The sequence below is a fragment of the Salmo salar genome, chromosome 12 (assembly GCF_965601325.2).
Source record: "Salmo salar chromosome 12, fSalSal1, whole genome shotgun sequence".
Lineage (NCBI taxonomy): Eukaryota > Metazoa > Chordata > Actinopteri > Salmoniformes > Salmonidae > Salmo > Salmo salar.
Genome location: NC_138302.1, coordinates 99985161 through 100008771, shown reverse-complemented (window position 1 = coordinate 100008771; position 23611 = coordinate 99985161). Strand labels below are relative to the sequence as shown.

Genomic DNA, 23611 nt, shown 5'->3' with positions numbered 1-23611 from the left:
ACAGGCTCCTAACATGCTGCATAATCTTTCTGATGAACCCTCCTGAAACAACATCCCAAACAGGATATTTTACAGATTCACACCACGTGACCAGGACTTTGTGCCAGCTAGCATTGCATTTGTGACCTACTTTCAAGCAGAACTGGAAGTGTGTGTGTGTGTGTGTGTGTGTGTGTGTGTGTGTGTGTGTGTGTGTGTGTGTGTGTGTGTGTGTGTGTGTGTGTGTGTGTGTGTGTGTGTGTGTGTGTGTGTGTGTGTGTGTCTGAGCAGCAGCATGTCTCTGTTATCCTGTGCACGCACACACACACACACACACACACACACACACACACACACACACACACACACACACACACACAGACAGACAGACAGACAGACAGACAGACAGACAGACAGACAGACAGACAGACAGACAGACAGACAGACAGACAGACAGACAGACAGACAGACAGACAGACACTGCGCGGGATGTTCTGTGTATCTGTGTGATGTATATCTGCAGGATGGTATCTGTGTGATGTCTATCTGCAGGATGGTGTCTGTGTGATGTCTATCTGCAGGATGGTATCTGTGTGATGTCTATCTGCAGGATGGTGTCTGTGTGATGTCTATCTGCAGGATGGTATCTGTGTGATGTCTATCTGCAGGATGGTGTCTGTGTGATGTCTATCTGCAGGATGGTGTCTGTGTGATGTCTATCTGCAGGATGGTGTCTGTGTGATGTCTATCTGCAGGATGGTGTCTGTGTGATGTCTATCTGCAGGATGGTGTCTGTGTGATGTCTATCTGCAGGATGGTATCTGTGTGATGTCTATCTGCAGGATGGTATCTGTGTGATGTCTATCTGCAGGATGGTGTCTGTGTGATGTCTATCTGCAGGATGGTATCTGTGTGATGGTATCTGTGTGATGTCTGCAGGATGGTGTCTGTGTGCTGTCTATCTGCAGGATGGTGTCTGTGTGCTGTCTATCTGCAGGATGGTATATGTGTGATGGTATCTGTGTGGTGTCTGCAGGATGGTGTCTGTGTGCTGTCTATCTGCAGGATGGTGTCTGTGTGCTGTCTATCTGCAGGATGGTATCTGTGTGATGTCTATCTGCAGGATGGTGTCTGTGTGATGTCTATCTGCAGGATGGTATCTGTGTGATGTCTATCTGCAGGATGGTATCTGTGTGATGTCTATCTGCAGGATGGTATCTGTGTGCTGTCTATCTGCAGGATGGTGTCTGTGTGCTGTCTATCTGCAGGATGGTGTCTGTGTGCTGTCTATCTGCAGGATGGTATCTGTGTGATGTATATCTGCAGGATGGTGTCTGTGTGATGTATATCTGCAGGATGGTATCTGTGTGATGGTATCTGTGTGATGTCTATCTGCAGGATGGTATCTGTGTGATGTCTATCTGCAGGATGGTATCTGTGTGATGTCTATCTGCAGGATGGTGTCTGTGTGATGTCTATCTGCAGGATGGTATCTGTGTGATGGTATCTGTGTGATGTCTGCAGGATGGTGTCTGTGTGCTGTCTATCTGCAGGATGGTGTCTGTGTGCTGTCTATCTGCAGGATGGTATATGTGTGATGGTATCTGTGTGGTGTCTGCAGGATGGTGTCTGTGTGCTGTCTATCTGCAGGATGGTGTCTGTGTGCTGTCTATCTGCAGGATGGTATCTGTGTGATGTCTATCTGCAGGATGGTGTCTGCAGGATGGTATCTGTGTGCTGTCTATCTGCAGGATGGTATCTGTGTGATGTCTGTCTGCAGGATGGTGTCTGTGTGATGTATATCTGCAGGATGGTAACTGTGTGATGTCTATCTGCAGGATGGTATCTGTGTGATGTCTATCTGCAGGATGGTGTCTGTGTGATGTCTATCTGCAGGATGGGATCTGCAGGATGGTGTCTGTGTGATGTCTGTCTGCAGGATGGTGTCTGTGTGATGTCTATCTGCAGGATGGTATCTGTGTGATGTCTATCTGCAGGATGGTGTCTGTGTGATGTCTATCTGCAGGATGGTATCTGTGTGATGTCTATCTGCAGGATGGTATCTGTGTGATGTCTATCTGCAGGATGGTGTCTGTGTGCTGTCTATCTGCAGGATGGTGTCTGTGTGATGTCTATCTGCAGGATGGTATCTGTGTGATGTCTATCTGCAGGATGGTGTCTGTGTGATGTCTATCTGCAGGATGGTATCTGTGTGATGTCTATCTGCAGGATGGTGTCTGTGTGATGTCTATCTGCAGGATGGTATCTGTGTGATGTATATCTGCAGGATGGTGTCTGTGTGATGTCTATCTGCAGGATGGTATCTGTGTGATGTCTATCTGCAGGATGGTATCTGTGTGATGTCTGTCTGCAGGATGGTATCTGTGTGATGTCTATCTGCAGGATGGTGTCTGTGTGATGTCTATCTGCAGGATGGTATCTGTGTGATGTATATCTGCAGGATGGTGTCTGTGTGATGTCTATCTGCAGGATGGTATCTGTGTGATGTATATCTGCAGGATGGTATCTGTGTGATGTCTATCTGCAGGATGGTATCTGTGTGATGTATATCTGCAGGATGGTGTCTGTGTGATGTCTATCTGCAGGATGGTATCTGTGTGATGTATATCTGCAGGATGGTATCTGTGTGATGTCTATCTGCAGGATGGTATCTGTGTGATGTCTATCTGCAGGATGGTATCTGTGTGATGGTATCTGTGTGATGTCTATCTGCAGGATGGTATCTGTGTGATGTATATCTGCAGGATGGTGTCTGTGTGATGTCTATCTGCAGGATGGTATCTGTGTGATGGTATCTGTGTGATGTCTATCTGCAGGATGGTATCTGTGTGATGTCTGTCTGCAGGATGGTGTCTGTGTGATGTCTATCTGCAGGATGGTATCTGTGTGATGTCTATCTGCAGGATGGTGTCTGTGTGATGTCTATCTGCAGGATGGTATCTGTGTGATGTCTATCTGCAGGATGGTATCTGTGTGATGTCTGTCTGCAGGATGGTGTCTGTGTGATGTATATCTGCAGGATGGTAACTGTGTGATGTCTATCTGCAGGATGGTATCTGTGTGATGTCTATCTGCAGGATGGTGTCTGTGTGATGTCTATCTGCAGGATGGGATCTGCAGGATGGTGTCTGTGTGATGTCTGTCTGCAGGATGGTGTCTGTGTGATGTCTGTCTGCAGGATGGTATCTGTGTGATGTCTGTCTGCAGGATGGTATCTGTGTGATGTCTATCTGCAGGATGGTGTCTGTGTGATGTCTATCTGCAGGATGGTATCTGTGTGATGTCTGTCTGCAGGATGGTATCTGTGTGATGTCTGTCTGCAGGATGGTATCTGTGTGATGTCTATCTGCAGGATGGTGTCTGTGTGATGTCTATCTGCAGGATGGTATCTGTGTGATGTCTATCTGCAGGATGGTATCTGTGTGATGTCTGTCTGCAGGATGGTATCTGTGTGATGTCTATCTGCAGGATGGTATCTGTGTGATGTCTATCTGCAGGATGGTATCTGTGTGATGTCTATCTGCAGGATGGTGTCTGTGTGATGTCTATCTGCAGGATGGTATCTGTGTGATGTCTATCTGCAGGATGGTATCTGTGTGATGTCTATCTGCAGGATGGTATCTACCAGGCGTCAGCCGCATGTCCCGGCCCCAAAGATCAACTTAATTCCCACTTAAGTTTTTTTGACAGCTTTTGCCCCAAGTCATGTTTTAATCACAGTGCTGAGTTGTTGTGCTCGCTCCTGGCACTTGGAAATTAAATTCATTTTCATAGGCTTGATTGGACCTTTTCGTGCTGCACAGCCTTGACATATATATATATATATATATATATATATATATATATATAATATATATATATATATATATATATATATATATATATATATATACATATACATATATACATATATACATGTACTGTATGTAGATTGTTATGTGGTATGCTGAGTAAAGGTCACATGACCATGGAAACAGCACCAAATCAGTATTATAGACACATAGAATGTCTCTATCGCTGTTTATCATGGTATCAGGGTATCTCTGTTTATCATGGTATCAGGGTATCTCTGTTTATCAGGGTATCAGGGTATCTCTGTTTATCATGGTATCAGGGTATCTCTGTTTATCATGGGATCAGGGTATCTCTGTTTATCAGGGTATCAGGGTATCTCTGTTTATCATGGTATCAGGGTATCTCTGTGTATCAGGGTATCAGGGTATCTCTGTTTATCATGGGATCAGGGTATCTCTGTTTATCAGGGTATCAGGGTATCTCTGTTTATCATGGTATCAGGGTATCTCTGTTTATCAGGGTATCAGGGTATCTCTGTTTATCAGGGTATCAGGGTATCTCTGTTTATCAGGGTATCAGGGTATCTCTGTTTATCAGGGTATCAGGGTATCTCTGTTTATCATGGTATCAGGGTATCTCTGTTTATCATGGTATCAGGGTATCTCTGTTTATCATGGTATCAGGGTATCTCTGTTTATCATGGGATCAGGGTATCTCTGTTTATCATGGTATCAGGGTATCTCTGTTTATCATGGTATCAGGGTATCTCTGTTTATCATGGTATCAGGGTATCTCTGTTCATCATGGAATCAGGGTATCTCTGTTTATCATGGTATCAGGGTATCTCTGTTTATCATGGTATCAGGGTATCTCTGTTTATCATGGTATCAGGGTATCTCTGTTTATCATGGAATCAGGGTATCTCTGTTTATCAGGGTATCAGGGTATCTCTGTTTATCATGGTATCAGGGTATCTCTGTTTATCATGGGATCAGGGTATCTCTGTTTATCAGGGTATCAGGGTATCTCTGTTTATCATGGGATCAGGGTATCTCTGTTTATCATGGTATCAGGGTATCTCTGTTTATCATGGTATCAGGGTATCTCTGTTCATCAGGGTATCAGGGTATCTCTGTTTATCATGGTATCAGGGTATCTCTGTTTATCATGGTATCAGGGTATCTCTGTTTATCATGGTATCAGGGTATCTCTGTTTATCATGGTATCAGGGTATCTCTGTTTATCATGGTATCAGGGTATCTGTATATTATGGTATCAGGGTATCTCTGTGTATCAGGGTATCAGGGTATCTCTGTTTATCATGGTATCAGGGTATCTCTGTTTATCATGGTATCAGGGTATCGCTGTTTATCATGGTATCAGGGTATCTCTGTTTATCATGGTATCAGGGTATCTCTGTTTATCAGGGTATCAGGGTATCTCTGTTTATCATGGCATCAGGGTATCTCTGTTTATCATGGGATCAGGGTATCTCTGTTTATCATGGTATCAGGGTATCTCTGTTTATCATGGGATCAGGGTATCTCTGTTTATCATGGTATCAGGGTATCTCTGTTTATCATGGTATCAGGGTATCTCTGTTTATCAGGGTATCAGGGTATCTCTGTTTATCATGGTATCAGGGTATCTCTGTTTATAGCGCCTTGCAAAAGTATTCACCCCCCTTTGCGTTTTTCCAATTTTGTTTCATTACAACCTGTAAATTAAATGGATCTTTATTTGGATTTCATGTAATGGACATACACAAAATAGTCCAAATTGGTGAAGTGAAATGAACAAAATTACTTGTTTCAAAGAATTCAACAAAAATGTCTTGGAATGACCTAGTCAAAGTCCAGACCTCAATCCAATTGAGAATATGTTGTATGATTTAAACATTGCTGTACACCAGCGGAACCCATCCATCTTGAAGGAGCTGGAGTAGTTTTGCCTTGAAGAAAGGGCAAAAATACCAATGGCTAGATGTGCCAAGCTTATAGAGACATACACCAAGAGACTTGCAGCTGTAATTGCTGCAAAAGGTGGGTCTACAAAGTATTGACTTTAGGGGGTGAATAGTTATGCACACTCAAGTTTTCTGTTTTTTGGTCTTATTTCTTGTTTGATTCTTAATAAAAAATATTTAGTATCTTCAAAGTGGTAGGCATGTTGTTTAAATTAAATGATACAAACCCCCAAAAAATCTATTTTACTTCCAGGTTGTAAGGCAACAAAATAGGAAAAATGCCAAGGAGGTGAATACTTTCGCAAGCCACTGTATCATGGTATCAGGGTATAATGTCTATTTCTCTGTTAATCATGGTGTCACGCCTCTTACCTAGTTGTCGGTCCTGTCTCTGAAACAAAAAAGGAGCTTGTTCATGAAACCTACAATTAGCTTGCTTGTTAGAAAGGCATAAGGCACTTCTGCCATTGTGTTTGTCGTCCCCGTCGTTATGCAGAGGAGTTTGAGAAGATACCCGTTGTTCCCGTCGTTGAGATAAAGACTCAACTCTGGACCCAGCTCCCAGAACAATATTAGCAATGGTTTCTCTCTCTGTGTCACGGCTCAGGAGATACCCAGATGCAGACAGTTTCAAAGTAACAAAAGTTTATTACAAAAACAGACAAGTGACAGGTGAAGGGCAGGCAGAGGTCAGTAATGCAGAACAGAGTCCGAAAGGTACAGAACGACAGGCAGGTTCCGGGTAAGGGCAAGCAGAAATGGTCAAAACCGGGGAAACAGGAACTAGAGAAAGACAGGAGCAAGGGGAAACCCGCTGGTATGCTTGACGAAACAAAACAAACTGGCAACAGACAAACAGAGAACACAGGTATAAATCCACAGGGGATAATGAGGAAGATGGGTGACACCTGGAGGGGGGTGGAGACAAGCACAAAGACAGGTGAAACAGATCAGGGTGTTGACAGTGTGTTAAAGCTTGTCGCTGACGTACATTGAATCTTCAAGTGGCTGGTTGCAGTTCTATAAAGTATATGGGCGATATAAATGTATTCCTTGTTTCCTTTTTGGAAAATAATCAAATTGTTCAGTTCGCTGGGATGCCTTGTAATAACGATAAATTACCGTTAATCAATAATATCAATGTTTTATCCTTCCCGTGTGTCCCTACAGAGAGCTGTGAGGAGAGACTCCTTCTGTCATTCATTTTAATAATCAATAATCAATAATGAATACAATCAATAATATCCATGTTGTATCTTCTCTGTGTGTCCCTACAGAGAGCTGTGAGGAGAGAGAGACCCCACCTTCACCCTGAGAGTCTGTCTGTCTGTCTGTCTGTCTGTCTGTCTGTCTGTCTGTCTGTCTGTCTGTCTGTCTGTCTGTCTGTCTGTCTGTCTGTCTGTCTGTCTGTCTGTAGAGCATCTTCCATGCGTCTACCTGTGTCTCATTCCCACATCAACATGAACTGTGAGCAGGACTTTGAAGAGGGGGGCATGAACGTCACCCTCACGCTACGGCTCCTCATGCACGGAAAGGTAGGTCTCACATTGGGCTGTTATGGTGACTGTATTACTGCCACACCGGCAGTCAGGAGTCCTGACTAGGGCTGTTACGGTGACTGTATTACTGCCACACCGGCAGTCAGGAGTCCTGACCAGGGCTGTTACGGTGACTGTATTACAGCCACACCGGCAGTCAGGAGTCCTGACCAGGGCTGTTACGGTGACTGTATTACTGCCACACCGGCAGTCAGGAGTCCTGACCAGGGCTGTTACGGTGACTGTATTACTGCCACACCGGCAGTCAGGAGTACGGTGACTGTATTACTGCCACACCGGCAGTCAGGAGTCCTGACCAGGGCTGTTACGGTGACTGTATTACTGCCACACCGGCAGTCAGGAGTCCTGACCAGGGCTGTTATGGTGACTGTATTACTGCCACACCGGCAGTCAGGAGTCCTGACCAGGGCTGTTATGGTGACTGTATTACTGCCACACCGGCAGTCAGGAGTCCTGACCAGGGCTGTTATGGTGACTGCATTACTGCCACACCGGCAGTTCGGAGTCCTGACCAGGGCTGTTATGGTGACTGTATTACTGCCACACCGGCAGTCAGGAGTCCTGACCAGGGCTGTTATGGTGACTGTATTACAGCCACACCGGCAGTCAGGAGTCCTGACCAGGGCTGTTATGGTGACTGTATTACTGCCACACCGGCAGTCAGGAGTCCTGACCAGGGCTGTTATGGTGACTGTATTACTGCCACACCGGCAGTCAGGAGTCCTGACCAGGGCTGTTATGGTGACTGTATTACTGCCACACCGGCAGTCAGGAGTCCTGACCAGGGCTGTTATGGTGACTGTATTACTGCCACACCGGCAGTCAGGAGTCCTGACCAGGGCTGTTATGGTGACTGCATTACTGCCACACCGGCAGTTCGGAGTCCTGACCAGGGCTGTTATGGTGACTGTATTACTGCCACACCGGCAGTCAGGAGTCCTGACCAGGGCTGTTATGGTGACTGTATTACTGCCACACCGGCAGTCAGGAGTCCTGACCAGGGCTGTTATGGTGACTGTATTACAGCCACACCGGCAGTCAGGAGTCCTGACCAGGGCTGTTATGGTGACTGTATTACAGCCACACCGGCAGTCAGGAGTCCTGACCAGGGCTGTTATGGTGACTGTATTACTGCCACACCGGCAGTCAGGAGTCCTGACCAGGGCTGTTATGGTGACTGTATTACTGCCACACCGGCAGTCAGGAGTCCTGACCAGGGCTGTTATGGTGACTGTATTACTGCCACACCGGCAGTCAGGAGACACGACCGCAGTGAGTTACGGTAATCTCCCATTTATGCACTGTGGACAACCCACTAACGGTCATCGGGTTGCTAATGGTCTGGTACTCAGTCTACTAATGTCCTTCTAACCTCTCTGACATCAATGCAACTGAGATGGAAAATCACATCAAAACACTGATCATGGAAACAGTATGATGCTTTTAAAACTCACCTCACTGTGATTGATACATGTGAAGAAAGAAGTTCAACAGCAGGTTGAAACTGAGTGGGAAAACATGGTTGTTGTGGATGTTGTTTCAAAGACTAACACAATGAAATGGACAGCTGCTTTCTAAGGTGAGGATTCATTCAAAACACCTGAGTTTAAAATAATGATTACGCCCCTTACACTATACATAGCCACGGCAGAAAAACAATACATTTAAGATATCTTCAGGGGCAGAATGACAGTTTTTTTACCTTGTTAGCTCAGGGATTCGATCTAGCAACCTTTCAGTTACTAGCCCAATGCTCTAACCTCTAGGCTACCTGCCTCCTCTACGCTCTAACCACTAGGATACCTGCCTCCTCTACACTCTAACCCCCAGGCCGCCTGCCGCCCTAACCCCCAGGCCGCCTGCCGCCCTAACCCCCAGGCCGCCTGCCGCCCTAACCCCCAGGCCGCCTGCCGCCCTAACCCCCAGGCCATCTGCAACATTTTTTTCACTTAGTTTCCCAAATGAAGCACTGGGTAGCTGCAGAAACAGTGTTAGAGAGCCCACGGCATATAGAGTCTGGGCAGAATATCACCTGTTGTAGTGCTAAATAACCAGAGTAGCCTACCTGACAAGTGGCCTCAATTCTCTATTCAGAGCATAAGGATGACATGTCTTTACCTGCCCTTATTCCTGACTATTTAATAATGGGCCATTCTAATTCTGAACAAATGGTACATATTAGTAAAGACAAGATTAAATGGAGAATAGAATTTGATCACTTGATGAGAGAGCAGCGTGTGCAGCCTGAGGCAAGAAACAGAACGCAAGCTTTCTCAAATCAATAGTCTGTAGTCGCATCATGCAGCCCAAATACCTTTTGATTTCTAAGGCATTCTAAGGTTTGTATAATTTAAAACTAAAGTTGCCAATAAGACCTGTTTCAAATGTTCACTTTTATGCTCAACATAGCCACTTCATATGTGCACTCTCGCTACAGAATGAGAAAAAACATCCTTTCTATTTAATTCAGCTCAGTTTCTATTATATTCTTCTTACTATAAAATCATATAATATAAAATAAGGACACGGGACTTTAAGCATATCTTGTCTCCTAAATGAACAAGCCTACAGCCTATGGCATGGAGCACAGCCAGATAACACACAGTAGGCTGGGTGTCACAGGCGTCGTGTTGAATAGACCAAGGCGCAGCGTAGATAGTGCTCATTCTGAATACTTTAATGAGTAACACTTTACAAAATAACAACAACAACAAAACGACCAACAGTTTCGTCAGGTACAACAACTAAATGGAAAACAACCACCCACGAAACCCAAAGGAAAACAGGCTGCCTAAGTATGGTTCCTAATCAGAGACAACGAAAGACACCTGCCTCTGATTGGAAACCATACTCGGGCAAACATAGAAAACGAAACATAGAAAATAGAAAACTAGAACAAATTCCCCTAGAACCAACAAACCCCCAAAACACACAAAACAACCCCCCTGCCACGCCCCGACCATACTACTATGGCAAAATGACCCTTTTTACTGGTCAGGACGTGACACTGGGTCATATTCTGTTCTTCTGAAAGACATTTTCTTCATTTTATGTTTCTTTAGACCTGCCTAAAATAAATAATGGATTTATTGTGATATATTCAATTGATTTATTCAACTTTTTTTTTTAAATCAGCGGCTTGTATGCAGATTGTATGCATGGAGGCCTGGAGATGCTAAACGTGTTTATGTTAATTAACAAACAATTACCGTGAGACTGGAAATGTTTTGTATGACAATAACCAGCTGACAAACTTCCTGGACCGTCACAGCCCTAGTCTCTCACACAGGCATGCTTATGGCAGAAACACACACACACACACACACACACACACACACACTGACTCATTCTGTTAATACAGAACACCATACCGTCACACTATTGCTTCTCATGCACAGAAAAGGTACATCACACACACACAACCTGGTACAGAGCCTCAGACAGACAAATAACAGACAGATCGACAGACAGACAACTGACAGACAGACGACACCAGACAGACATACAGTATCCTGGGAATGGACAGGATTAAATCAATATGGTGACATTTACTTTTGTTTCCTTTTACAGGAAGTCGGCAGCATCATTGGAAAGGTGAGAAGCAATCTCTCTCTCTCTCTCTCTCTCTCTCTCTCTCTCTCTCTCTCTCTCTCTCTCTCTCTCTCTCTCTCCCCATCTCTGTCTCTATTTCTGTCATCAGAATCAATAGTATTCGATATAGAGCAGTCAGGAGCAGTCCTATTCCATCTAGAGCATTCGTATTCCGTCTATAGCAGTCAAGAACAGTCCTATTCCATCTAGTGCAGTTAGGAGCATTTGTATTCCATCTACAGCAGTCAGGAGCCATCCTATTCCATCAACAGCAGTCAGGAACAGTCCTATTCCATCTACAGCAGTCATGAACAGTCTTATTCCAATGAGAGCAGTCTGGAGCAGTCCTATTCCATCTAGAACAATCCTATTCCATCAACAGCAGTCAGGAGCAGTACTATTCCATCTAGAACAATCCTATTCCATCAACAGCAGTCAGGAGCACTACTATTCCATCTAGAACAATCCTATTCCATAAACAGCAGTCAGGAGCAGTACTATTCCCTCTAGAACAGTCCAATTCCATAAACAGCCGTCAGGAGCAGTACTATTCCATCAACAGCAGTCGGTAGCAGTACTATTCCAAATAGATCAGTCAGTAGCAGTACTATTCCATCAACAGCAGTCAGTAGCAGTACTATTCCATCAAGAGCAGTCAGTAGCAGTACTATTCCATCAACAGCAGTCAGTAGCAGTACTATTCCATATAGAGCAGTCAGTAGCAGTACTATTCCATATAGATCAGTCAGTAGCAGTACTATTCCATCAACAGCAGTCAGTAGCAGTACTATTCCATATAGATCAGTCAGTAGCAGTACTATTCCATCTAGAGCAGTCAGTAGCAGTACTATTCCATATAGAGCAGTCAGTAGCAGTACTATTCCATCAACAGCAGTCAGTAGCAGTACTATTCCATCAACAGCAGGTCAGTAGCAGTACTATTCCATCAACAGCAGTCAGTAGCAGTACTATTCCATATAGAGCAGTCAGTAGCAGTACTATTCCATCTAGAGCAGTCAGTAGCAGTACTATTCCATATAGAGCAGTCAGTAGCAGTACTATTCCATCAACAGCAGTCAGTATCAGTACTATTCCATATAGATCAGTCAGTAGCAGTACTATTCCATATAGATCAGTCAGTAGCAGTACTATTCCATCAACAGCAGTCAGTAGCAGTACTATTCCATCAACAGCAGTCAGTAGCAGTACTATTCCATATAGATCAGTCAGTAGCAGTACTATTCCATCAACAGCAGTCAGTAGCAGTACTATTCCATATAGAGCAGTCAGTAGCAGTACTATTCCATCAACAGCAGTCAGTAGCAGTACTATTCCATCTAGAGCAGTCAGTAGCAGTACTATTCCATATAGATCAGTCAGTAGCAGTACTATTCCATCAACAGCAGTCAGTAGCAGTACTATTCCATATAGAGCAGTCAGAAGCAGTCAGACCATCAATAGGAATCAGGTGCTCAGAGTGGATGGATATAGAGTACACTGTGCTATCAGTGCCCAGCACTCAGGCTATTGACTATTACAGTGAGGTTAAGGTAAAAAGGACATCTGCAAAGGGTAATCATGGGAGAAGACCAAGAGATAGCGCAGGGTTTGGTAGCGTACTTTCTAAAGGTAATCTGTTACTCCCCAACCCTGACCGCTACATTTTAAGGCCTAAATATATAACGACACAGGGCGAGACCCAGATGCAGGCACGGGAGGCAGGTGGTTCGAGTCTCTGATATTTATTACAAAACAAGGGGCAGGCAAGAGAGGTCGTGAACAGGCAAAAGATCATAAACCAGGTTAGAGTCCAGGAGGTACAGATTGGTCAGGCAGGAGGGCTCAGTGTCAGGGCAGGCAGAATGGTCAGGCAGGAGGGCTCAGTGTCAGGGCAGGCAGATTGGTCAAGCAGGAGGGCTCAGTGTCAGGGCAGGCAGATTGGTTAGGCAGGAGGGCTCAGTGTCAGGGCAGGCAGAATGGTCAGGCAGGCGTGCTCAGTGTCAGGGCAGGCAGAATGGTCAGGCAGGAGGGCTCAGTGTCAGGGCAGGCAGATTGGTCAGGCAGGAGGGCTCAGTGTCAGGGCAGGCAGATTGGTCAGGCAGGAGGGCTCAGTGTCAGGGCAGGCAGATTGGTCAGGCAGGAGGGCTCAGTGTCAGGGCAGGCAGATTGGTCAAGCAGGAGGGCTCAGTGTCAGGGCAGGCAGAATGGTCAGACAGGAGGGCTCAGTGTCAGGGCAGGCAGATTGGTCAGGCAGGCGGGCTCAGTGTCAGGGCAGGCAAGGGTCAAAACCGGGAGGACTAGAAAAACAGAGATAAGGAAAAAGCATGAACACTGATAAAAACACGCTAGTTGACTTGACAAGACAGGCAACAGACAAACAGAGAACACAGGTATAAATACAAATGAGATAATGGGGAAGATGGGCGACACCCGCAGGGGGGTGGAGACAATCACTAAGGCAGGTGAAACAGACCAGGTTGTGACAAAATATCACAGATTGCACCTTTTAGAGGACGGCAAACAGTTCTCCATACTTTTCATCCCTCCCTCTATCTCCCTCTCTCTCTATCTCTCTCTCTCCCTCCCTCTCTCTCTCTCTCTCTCTCTCTCCCTTGCTCTCTCTCTCTCTCTCTTCTCTCTCTCTCTCTCTCTCTCTCCCTCCCTCCCTCCCTCCCTCTCTCTCGCTCTCCCTCTCTCTCTCCCCCTCTCTCTCTCTCTCCCCCTCTCTCTCTCGCTCCATGCTGGGCTGGCCATGCTGGGCTAGCCATGCTGGGCTGGCCATGCTGGGCTGGCTATGCTGGGCTAGCCATGCTGGGCTAGCCATGCTGGGCTGGCTATGCTGGGCTAGCCATGCTGGGCTAGCCATGCTGGGCTGGCCATGCTGGGCTGGCCATGCTGGGCTAGCCATGCTGGGCTGGCCATGCTGGGCTAGCCATGCTGGGCTGGCCATGCTGGGCTGGCCATGCTGGGCTAGCCATGCTGGGCTAGCCATGCTGGGCTGGCCATGCTGGGCTAGCCATGCTGGGCTGGCCATGCTGGGCTAGCCATGCTGGGCTAGCCATGCTGGGCTGGCCATGCTGGGCTGGCCATGCTGGGCTAGCCATGCTGGGCTGGCCATGCTGGGCTAGCCATGCTGGGCTGGCCATGCTGGGCTAGCCATGCTGGGCTGGCCATGCTGGGCTAGCCATGCTGGGCTGGCTATGCTGGGCTGGCCATGCTGGGCTAGCCATGCTGGGCTGGCCATGCTGGGCTGGCCATGCTGGGCTGGCCATGCTGGGCTAGCCATGCTGGGCTGGCCATGCTGGGCTGGCCATGCTGGGCTAGCCATGCTGGGCTGATTTCTCCATAATAACCAAGTCAATATCATTTAGTAATAACAAGTTGGAAAGACACGGTAAAAGATAACACTTTTTTCATTTGATTGACTTTTTATTTTATACAAGTTTTTTTTAGTATCAATGAGATTAAATCTATTTTAGAATAGACACTACAAGAGAGAACACTGGGTCTTTCAACAAAATGGCTGAATGTGTATCTGAAAGGTTGTGTTTGTGTGTCTTTTTCCCCTCCACAGAAAGGAGAGACAGTAAAGAGAATACGAGAAGAGGTACGTTTTGTTGTTAATACATCTGTCCTTATACCTGCAATACATTCCTGACATACAGAGCAGAGAATATACAATATATATATATATATATATATATAGACAGGGTGTGATAAACCCACATACATACTGTATTTTATTAACATCTAGGTCTATAGTTTAAAGATAAATCAATCTTCCTATATATACCTCAGAATCTCAGCATTGTGGTTTCTATAGTCAGGGAGAGATTGATCCATCTAGGTCTATAGATTAAAGAGAAACCAAACACATCTCTTTCAGTATTTATATACCTCAGCGTCTTCACTGACAGAAAAGTCTTAGGAAGAGGAAGCATGAATATTTGAATTAATATTTTAGTCTCAAGGGCAACCAATTCATACAGGTTCTCTCCCTCTGTCTCTCCCTCTGTCTCGGTCTCTCTCTCTCTTTCTCTCTCTCGCTGTCTCACAGCACTCAATCATTTCCTAAAACAAAATAGCAGACACAGTATTACAACGCTATAAAGGTTTTTTAAAAAGTCAACAACAAAAAATACTTTATAATACATGTTTTAAACAGTGTACAGAAGTCCTTTATAATACATGTTTTAAACAGTGTACAGAAGTCCTTTATAATACATGTTTTAAACAGTGTACAGAAGTACTTTATAATACATGTTTTAAACAGTGTACAGAAGTCCTTTATAATACATGTTTTAAACAGTGTACAGAAGTCCTTTATAATACATGTTTTAAACAGTGTACAGAAGTACTTTATAATACATGTTTTAAACAGTGTACAGAAGTCCTTTATAATACATGTTTTAAACAGTGTACAGAAGTACTTTATAATACATGTTTTAAACAGTGTACAGAAGTACTTTATAATACATGTTTTAAACAGTGTACAGAAGTACTTTATAATACATGTTTTAAACAGTGTACAGAAGTACTTTATAATACATGTTTTAAACAGTGTACAGAAGTACTTTATAATACATGTTTTAAACAGTGTACAGAAGTACTTTATAATACATGTTTTAAACAGTGTACAGAAGTACTTTATAATACATGTTTCAAAACAGTGTACAGAAGTCCTTTATAATACATGTTTCAAAACAGTGTACAGAAGTCCTTTATAATACATGTTTTAAACAGTGTACAGAAGTCCTTTATAATACATGTTTTAAACAGTGTGCAGAAGTACTTTATAATACATGTTTCAAAACAGTGTACAGAAGTCCTTTATACTGCCTGTGCATTTCACTTATAGTTTCATAATAATTTAGGTACTGTAGCCTGAGCACCAGGATAAAAAGAACCAAAGGGGGTTTTGCCAGTGAAGCGTATCATGTACCATCAGCGCACAAGGAACCATTTTTTATTTGGTCAGTAAAAGCATTGATAATGGGTGAGGCTAGTGATCTATACAGCTGTGATCCGAGAACACTTCCTCATTCATCATCAGCATGTAGCTAACAGGGTCACGAAGGGGCTATCTCTGACATCAAACTGACGCATATAGAGAACAGCTAAGGATAGCTTAGCTGTGTGTGTGTGTGTGTGTGTGTGTGTGTGTGTGTGTGTGTGTGTGTGTGTGTGTGTGTGTGTGTGTGTGTGTGTGTGTGTGGTGTGTGTGTGTGTGTGTGTGTGTGTGTGTCTGCTGATATCCACATATTCAGCAGATTACAGATTCCTTTTATTGCCATAGGAATAGAATACATAATGATCTGTCTCTCTCTCTATCTCCTTCCCCCCTCCCTCCAGGCTCCTTGGCAGGGTAGTGTTGTTAGCTGATCTCTCTCTCTCTCTCTCTCCTTCCCCCCTCCCTCCAGGCTCCTTGGCAGGGTAGTGTCGTTAGCTGATCTCTCTCTCTCTCTCTCTCTCTCTCCCCTCCTTCCCCCCTCCCTCCAGGCTCCTTGGCAGGGTAGTGTTGTTAGCTGATCTCTCTCTCTCTCTCTCTCTCTCTCTCTCTGCTCCTTCTCTGTCTCTCTCTCTCTCTCTCTCTCTCTCTCTCTCTCTCTCTCTCTCTCTCTCTCTCTCTCTCTCTCTCTCTCTCTCTCTCTCTCTCTCTCTCTCTCTCTCTCTCTCTCCTTCCCCCCTCCTTGGTTTAAATGTGGAAGACACATTTAAGTTGAAGGCATTCAGTTGTACAACTGACTACGTCTCCCCCTCCAGTCTCTTTGGCAGGGTAGTGTTGTTAGCTGATCTGTCTCTCTCTCTCTCGCTCTCCTTCCCCCCTCCCTCCAGTCTCCTTGGCAGGGTAGTGTTGTTAGCTGATCTGTCTCTCTCTCTCTCTCTCCTTCCCCCCTCCCTCCAGTCTCCTTGGCAGGGTAGTGTTGTTAGCTGATCTGTCTCTCTCTCTCTCTCTCTCTCTCCCTCCAGTCTCCCTCCAGTCTCCTTGGCAGGGTAGTGTTGTTAGCTGATCTGTCTCTCTCTCTCTCTCGCTCTCCTTCCCCCCTCCCTCCAGTCTCCTTGGCAGGGTAGTGTTGTTAGCTGATCTGTCTCTCTCTCTCTCTCTCTCTCTCCCGTCCCCCAGTCTCCCTCCAGTCTCCTTGGCAGGGTAGTGTTGTTAGCTGATCTGTCTCTCTCTCTCTCTCTCCTTCCCCCCTCCCTCCAGTCTCCTTGGCAGGGTAGTGTTGTTAGCTGATCTGTCTCTCTCTCTCTCTCTCTCTCCTCCAGTCTCCCTCCAGTCTCCTTGGCAGGGTAGTGTTGTTAGCTGATCTGTCTCTCTCTCTCTCTCTCCTTCCCCCCTCCCTCCAGTCTCCTTGGCAGGGTAGTGTTGTTAGCTGATCTGTCTCTCTCTCTCTCTCTCCTTCCCCCCTCCCTCCAGTCTCCTTGGCAGGGTAGTGTTGTTAGCTGATCTCTCTCTCTCTCTCTCTCTCTCTCTCTCTCCCTCCTTCCCCCCTCCCTCCAGTCTCCTTGGCAGGGTAGTGTTGTTAGCTGATCTGTCACTGTGGCGATAATGACATTAGTAAAGCTGTCTCCACGATGGTGATAAAAACATTATCATGGGAAGAAGCAGAGCAGGGCGTCTTTAAGATTGACCCTAGATTGACCCTAGACTGAGTGATAAAGAGATCACACATGCAGGAACACACAGAGCCGGGGGTCTTGATGACTGACCAGAGCAGAGACTGAGTGATAGAGTGAGCAGACCTTAATGAAACAGACAGGAGATAGGAGCTGGGAGCCCTGCACATAGAGATCATATTCAATTACTAGAGGGGAAATGTCATAAACCGTCAAAGTTCCGGAAAGCGGGGGAGTAAATGGCGGCCATCTTGGTCAGGGAGAAATCCAAACCTGTCTAATTGGAATGAATAGCAGTAGATTTTTTGTTATGCAGGAAAATAAAAGTAAGGCATGTGAAATATCACAATCGTGTAGTAGAATTATTGTCAACCTAAAATATTGTCATATACTGTAAAGTAAGTATAAATACATTTTTATATGTTTTTTTTTTATACCAATTTCTGTATAAATAGCCTTTAAAATATATCTAAATGTTTGTTTTCTTGGAAAGTTGTGCTAAAATATATTATATGATACAATACCGGTAGTTGTTGCATTTACATCTTGTCTAAATCCTATCAACAGCTGAAGTCAGTCAGTGTTTGGCTGTGAATCGACTGTACTGTTTGAAAGGAATGTTGTCATGTTGGTAGTTCATTTTTATATTTGTTTAAGTTATGGAATCATTCCTCTAAAACTGACTGGCTAGCTAGCTAACAAACATACAGTGCAGATAAATTATTCAGATGTGTTATTTTACACAATATCTTATCACACTACTGGTAAACCAGGGTTGACCAACTCCCTGACCAAAATGGCTGACCTTTTTCCCATCATAAGAAGATGAACCTTCACCATTCTAGTATTCTATTTCCTAATTCTATGAGCCTGCAGTTCAGTGAATCACACACACAGAGAAGGGAGACACACATATAAAGATGCACATACACACACACACACACACACACACACACACACACACACACACACACACACACACACACAGCAGCCCACACACGCAGCGAGCCCCCCCCCCCCCCCCCCCCCCCCCCCCCCCCCCCCCCCCCTGTTTAGCCATCTTTAGTGAGTCCTCAGAGGAGCTTGTTGTGTTGAATGACTCAGAGGGGGGACGGAGGATATAAAAACACACCATGATTCCCTCCGCTCTCCCTCCGCTCTCCCTCTGTTCTTCATCAGCTCTCCCCGTTCTCCCTCCACTCTCCCTCCGTTCTCCCTCCTCTCTCCCTCCTCTCTCCCTCCGCTCTCCCTCCGCTCTCCCGCCTCTCTCCCTCCGCTCTCCCTCCGCTCTCCCGCCTCTCTCCCGCCTCTCTCCCTCCGCTCTCCATCAGCTCTCACCGTTCTCCCTCCATTCTCCATCAGCTCTCTCCCTGTTCTCCCTCCACTCTCCCTCCATTCTCCCTCCTCTCTCCCGCCGTTCTCCCTCCTCTCTCCCTCCGCTCTCCCTCCGTTCTTCATCAGCTCTCCCCATTCTCCCTCCACTCTCCCTCCGTTCTCCCTCCTCTCTCCCTCCGCTCTCCCTCCGCTCTCCATCAGCTCTCTCCGTACTCCCTCCATTCTCCATCAGCTCTCTCCCTGTTCTCCCTCCACTCTCCCTCCGTTCTCCATCCGCTCTCCCGCCGCTCTCCCTCCACTCTCCCTCCATTCTCCCTCCTCTCTCCCGCCGCTCTCCCTCCGCTCTCCATCAGCTCTCTCTGTTCTCCCTCCACTCTCCCTCCACTCTCCCTCCGCTCTCCCCCCACTCTCCCCGCCAACAGACACACACACACACTCACCACTTTAGTGGAACAACTTCCCCTGTCCTCAGATTGTGTGGTTTGTTTAGTGACTGGCTCTCCAAGACAAAGACAAGGGGCCTTCAATAGTGAAATAGGCATGGAGCGAAAGGGCCAAATACATGTGTTTGTGTCTCCACAGCTACTGAACCAATGTAGTGAAGTGGGAATGATAGTTGACCTTTCTTCTCTCTACTTCTCCTCCATCCCTCTATTCCATCATCCATCACAGAGCAGCGCTCGTATCAACATCTCAGAGGGTTCGTGTCCAGAGAGGATCATCACCATAACAGGACCTACAGACTGTGTCTTCAGAGCATTCACTATGATCACTCTCAAACTGGAAGAGGTCTGTCTCTCTGTCTCTCTGTCTCTCTGTCTCTGTGTCTCTGTCTCTGTGTCTCTCTGTCTCTGTCTCTGTCTCCTGCTCGTCTCTCTGTCTCTCGTCTCTCGCCTCTGCTCGTCTCTGACTCTCTGTCTCTGTCTCTCTGTCTCTCTGTCTCTCTGTCTCTCGACTCTCTGTCTCTGTCTCTCTGTCTCTCTGTCTCTGTCTCTCTGTCTCTCTGTCTCTCTGTCTCTCTGTCTCTCTGTCTCTCTGTCTCTCTCTGTGTCTTCAGAGCCTTCACTATGATCACTCTCAAACTGGAAGAGGTCTGTCTCTCTGTTTTACTCTCTCTTCATCTCTCTGCCTGCTTTTCAAACCTCTGAATGATTAGTGAGGATGTTACCACAAGGTCTATTCCATTCAGTAGACCTTGAACAGTGAGCTGACTGAGTTAAGGGACTGTACATTGCTTATAATGACGAATACCTGGAGAAAATTGAATCCCTCTGAAATGAAACTAGATGGCCCTCCCTTCAGTAAAAAATGTCTTTATCCTCCCCTCCCTGAACACTTGGAAAAGAAACAAGTGACCCTCCCGTATGCACAAAATAATAATTCAAACATGAGGTGGATAGCAGAGAACATGACACAACATTAACCCTCACTCTTAGTACAGACCAGAGCATTAGATATGAAGTTTTAGAAAGCGTTCTTTATTTTGTAAGCATTACATGGCAAAGTAGCCAGGAGGCTGTGGATTGGCAGACCACTGCGAACAAGGGTAGGGGTGTAAAGATATCCACTATAATAAAAACACTTCATGAATCTATCATCTTATTTGTGGTCTCAGAAAAAAATAATTATAAATTAAAATGAATTTCATTCAATTCTACGTCATTTTACATGACTGGATACAATTAGAATCTTTTTTCATAAATCAACAGAACATGACATTGAATGAGCTGCAGGCCTGGAAACCTTTTGGTTTATAACCAGACTAATGTTAAAGACGAGAATAGTCTACGTTTTGGTTTCTATACAGACTAATGTTAATGACGAGAATAGTCTACGTTTTGGTTTCTATACAGACTAATGTTAAAGACGAGAATAGTCTACGTTTTGGTTTCTATACAGACTAATGTTAATGACGAGAATAGTCTACGTTTTGGTTTCTATACAGACTAATGTTAATGACGAGAATAGTCTACGTTTTGGTTTCTATACAGACTAATGTTAAAGACGAGAATAGTCTACGTTTTGGTTTCTATACAGACTAATGTTAAAGACGAGAATAGTCTACGTTTTGGTTTCTATACAGACTAATGTTAATGACGAGAATAGTCTACGTTTTGGTTTCTATACAGACTAATGTTAAAGACGAGAATAGTCTACGTTTTGGTTTCTATACAGACTAATGTTAATGACGAGAATAGTCTACGTTTTGGTTTCTATACAGACTAATGTTAAAGACGAGAATAGTCTACGTTTTGGTTTCTATACAGACTAATGTTAAAGACGAGAATAGTCTACGTTTTGGTTTCTATACAGACTAATGTTAATGACGAGAATAGTCTACGTTTTGGTTTCTATACCGACTAATGTTAAAGACGAGAATAGTCTACGTTTTGGTTTCTATACAGACTAATGTTAATGACGAGAATAGTCTACGTTTTGGTTTCTATACAGACTAATGTTAATGACGAGAATAGTCTACGTTTTGGTTTATAACCAGACTAATGTTAATGACGAGAATAGTCTACGTTTTGGTTTCTATACAGACTAATGTTAATGACGAGAATAGTCTACGTTTTGGTTTCTATACAGACTAATGTTAATGACGAGAATAGTCTACGTTTTGGTTTCTATACAGACTAATGTTAAAGACGAGAATAGTCTACGTTTTGGTTTCTATACAGACTAATGTTAATGATGAGAATAGTCTACGTTTTGGTTTCTATACAGACTAATGTTAATGACGAGAATAGTCTACGTTTTGGTTTATAACCAGACTAATGTTAATGACGAGAATAGTCTACGTTTTGGTTTATAACCAGACTAATGTTAATGACGAGAATAGTCTACGTTTTGGTTTCTATACAGACTAATGTTAAAGACGAGAATAGTCTACGTTTTGGTTTATAACCAGACTAATGTTAAAGACGAGAATAGTCTACGTTTTGGTTTATAACCAGACTAATGTTAAAGACGAGAATAGTCTACGTTTTGGTTTCTATACAGACTAATGTTAAAGACGAGAATAGTCTACGTTTTGGTTTCTATACAGACTAATGTTAATGATGAGAATAGTCTACGTTTTGGTTTCTATACAGACTAATGTTAATGACGAGAATAGTCTACGTTTTGGTTTCTATACAGACTAATGTTAATGACGAGAATAGTCTACGTTTTGGTTTCTATACAGACTAATGTTAATGACGAGAATAGTCTACGTTTTGGTTTCTATACAGACTAATGTTAAAGACGAGAATAGTCTACGTTTTGGTTTCTATACAGACTAATGTTAATGACGAGAATAGTCTACGTTTTGGTTTCTATACAGACTAATGTTAATGACGAGAATAGTCTACGTTTTGGTTTCTATACAGACTAATGTTAATGACGAGAATAGTCTACGTTTTGGTTTCTATACAGACTAATGTTAATGACGAGAATAGTCTACGTTTTGGTTTCTATACAGACTAATGTTAATGACGAGAATAGTCTACGTTTTGGTTTCTATACAGACTAATGTTAATGACGAGAATAGTCTACGTTTTGGTTTCTATACAGACTAATGTTAATGACGAGAATAGTCTACGTTTTGGTTTCTATACAGACTAATGTTAATGACGAGAATAGTCTACGTTTTGGTTTCTATACAGACTAATGTTAATGACGAGAATAGTCTACGTTTTGGTTTCTATACAGACTAATGTTAATGACGAGAATAGTCTACGTTTTGGTTTCTATACAGACTAATGTTAATGACGAGAATAGTCTACGTTTTGGTTTCTATACAGACTAATGTTAATGACGAGAATAGTCTACGTTTTGGTTTCTATACAGACTAATGTTAATGACGAGAATAGTCTACGTTTTGGTTTCTATACAGACTAATGTTAATGACGAGAATAGTCTACGTTTTGGTTTCTATACAGACTAATGTTAATGACGAGAATAGTCTACGTTTTGGTTTCTATACAGACTAATGTTAATGACGAGAATAGTCTACGTTTTGGTTTCTATACAGACTAATGTTAATGACGAGAATAGTCTACGTTTTGGTTTCTATACAGACTAATGTTAAAGACGAGAATAGTCTACGTTTTGGTTTCTATACAGACTAATGTTAATGATGAGAATAGTCTACGTTTTGAACAGAGCTAAAGTTGACTATCAACTGTTAAAAAAAAAATGTTTTTATCGCAACAGAACCAGTTACTACTGAAGTATCTGATCGTCAATGATTTAGAGAAAAACACGATCGTTGTGTTAAACACCGCAGCCACATATCCTCAGGTGTGTCCTTGTAACTGTTTTTATTTCATTTGGGAAACTATAATTTTCGAATTTATTCTATTTTATTCCATGATATTGTTGTTACAAAATAGATTTGTGTTGACTGTGATTAGGGCATGTGAATATGAGAACATCTGCTAGGTTAAATTAACAAACTAGGCATGAATAGCTCACCACATGATCCTCAAACCAAAGACGGGTCAAACTTTCTGAAAGGGAATTCAAAGGCACTGTGGGATGACTGTAAGGCCTAATAAGGCATTTTTCATTTCATTATTATTTATTTGTAAGTAATAAAAATATACAGTACCGTTCTAAAGTTTGGGGTCACTTTGACATTTTTGTCCATTTAAAATTACATCAAATTTACCAGAAATACACTGCAAACATTGTTAATGTTGTAAATTACTATTGTAGCTGGAAACGGCAGGTTTTTTATGGAATATCTACGTAGGCGTAAAGA

General features: G+C 43.9%; 1 protein-coding gene across 3 annotated transcripts in view; it reads left to right on the top strand.

Annotated features, from left to right (window-relative positions):
- The window catches only part of LOC106566209 (poly(rC)-binding protein 2), a 165214-nt gene that overhangs the window by 97911 nt on the left and 43692 nt on the right, over positions 1 to 23611 (top strand). For 2 of the 3 annotated variants that reach the window (XM_082959517.1, XM_082959516.1), the window contains exons 2-5: positions 7039 to 7296; positions 10891 to 10914; positions 14486 to 14518; positions 19537 to 19653. In XM_082959517.1, the coding sequence (XP_082815643.1) occupies positions 7189 to 7296; positions 10891 to 10914; positions 14486 to 14518; positions 19537 to 19653 (282 nt within the window). In that variant the 5' untranslated portion in view covers positions 7039 to 7188. Of the gene's footprint in view, positions 1 to 7038; positions 7297 to 10890; positions 10915 to 14485; positions 14519 to 19536; positions 19654 to 19920; positions 19956 to 23611 lie in introns of those variants that run through there. The other variant, XM_082959518.1, reaches the window with a different exon arrangement.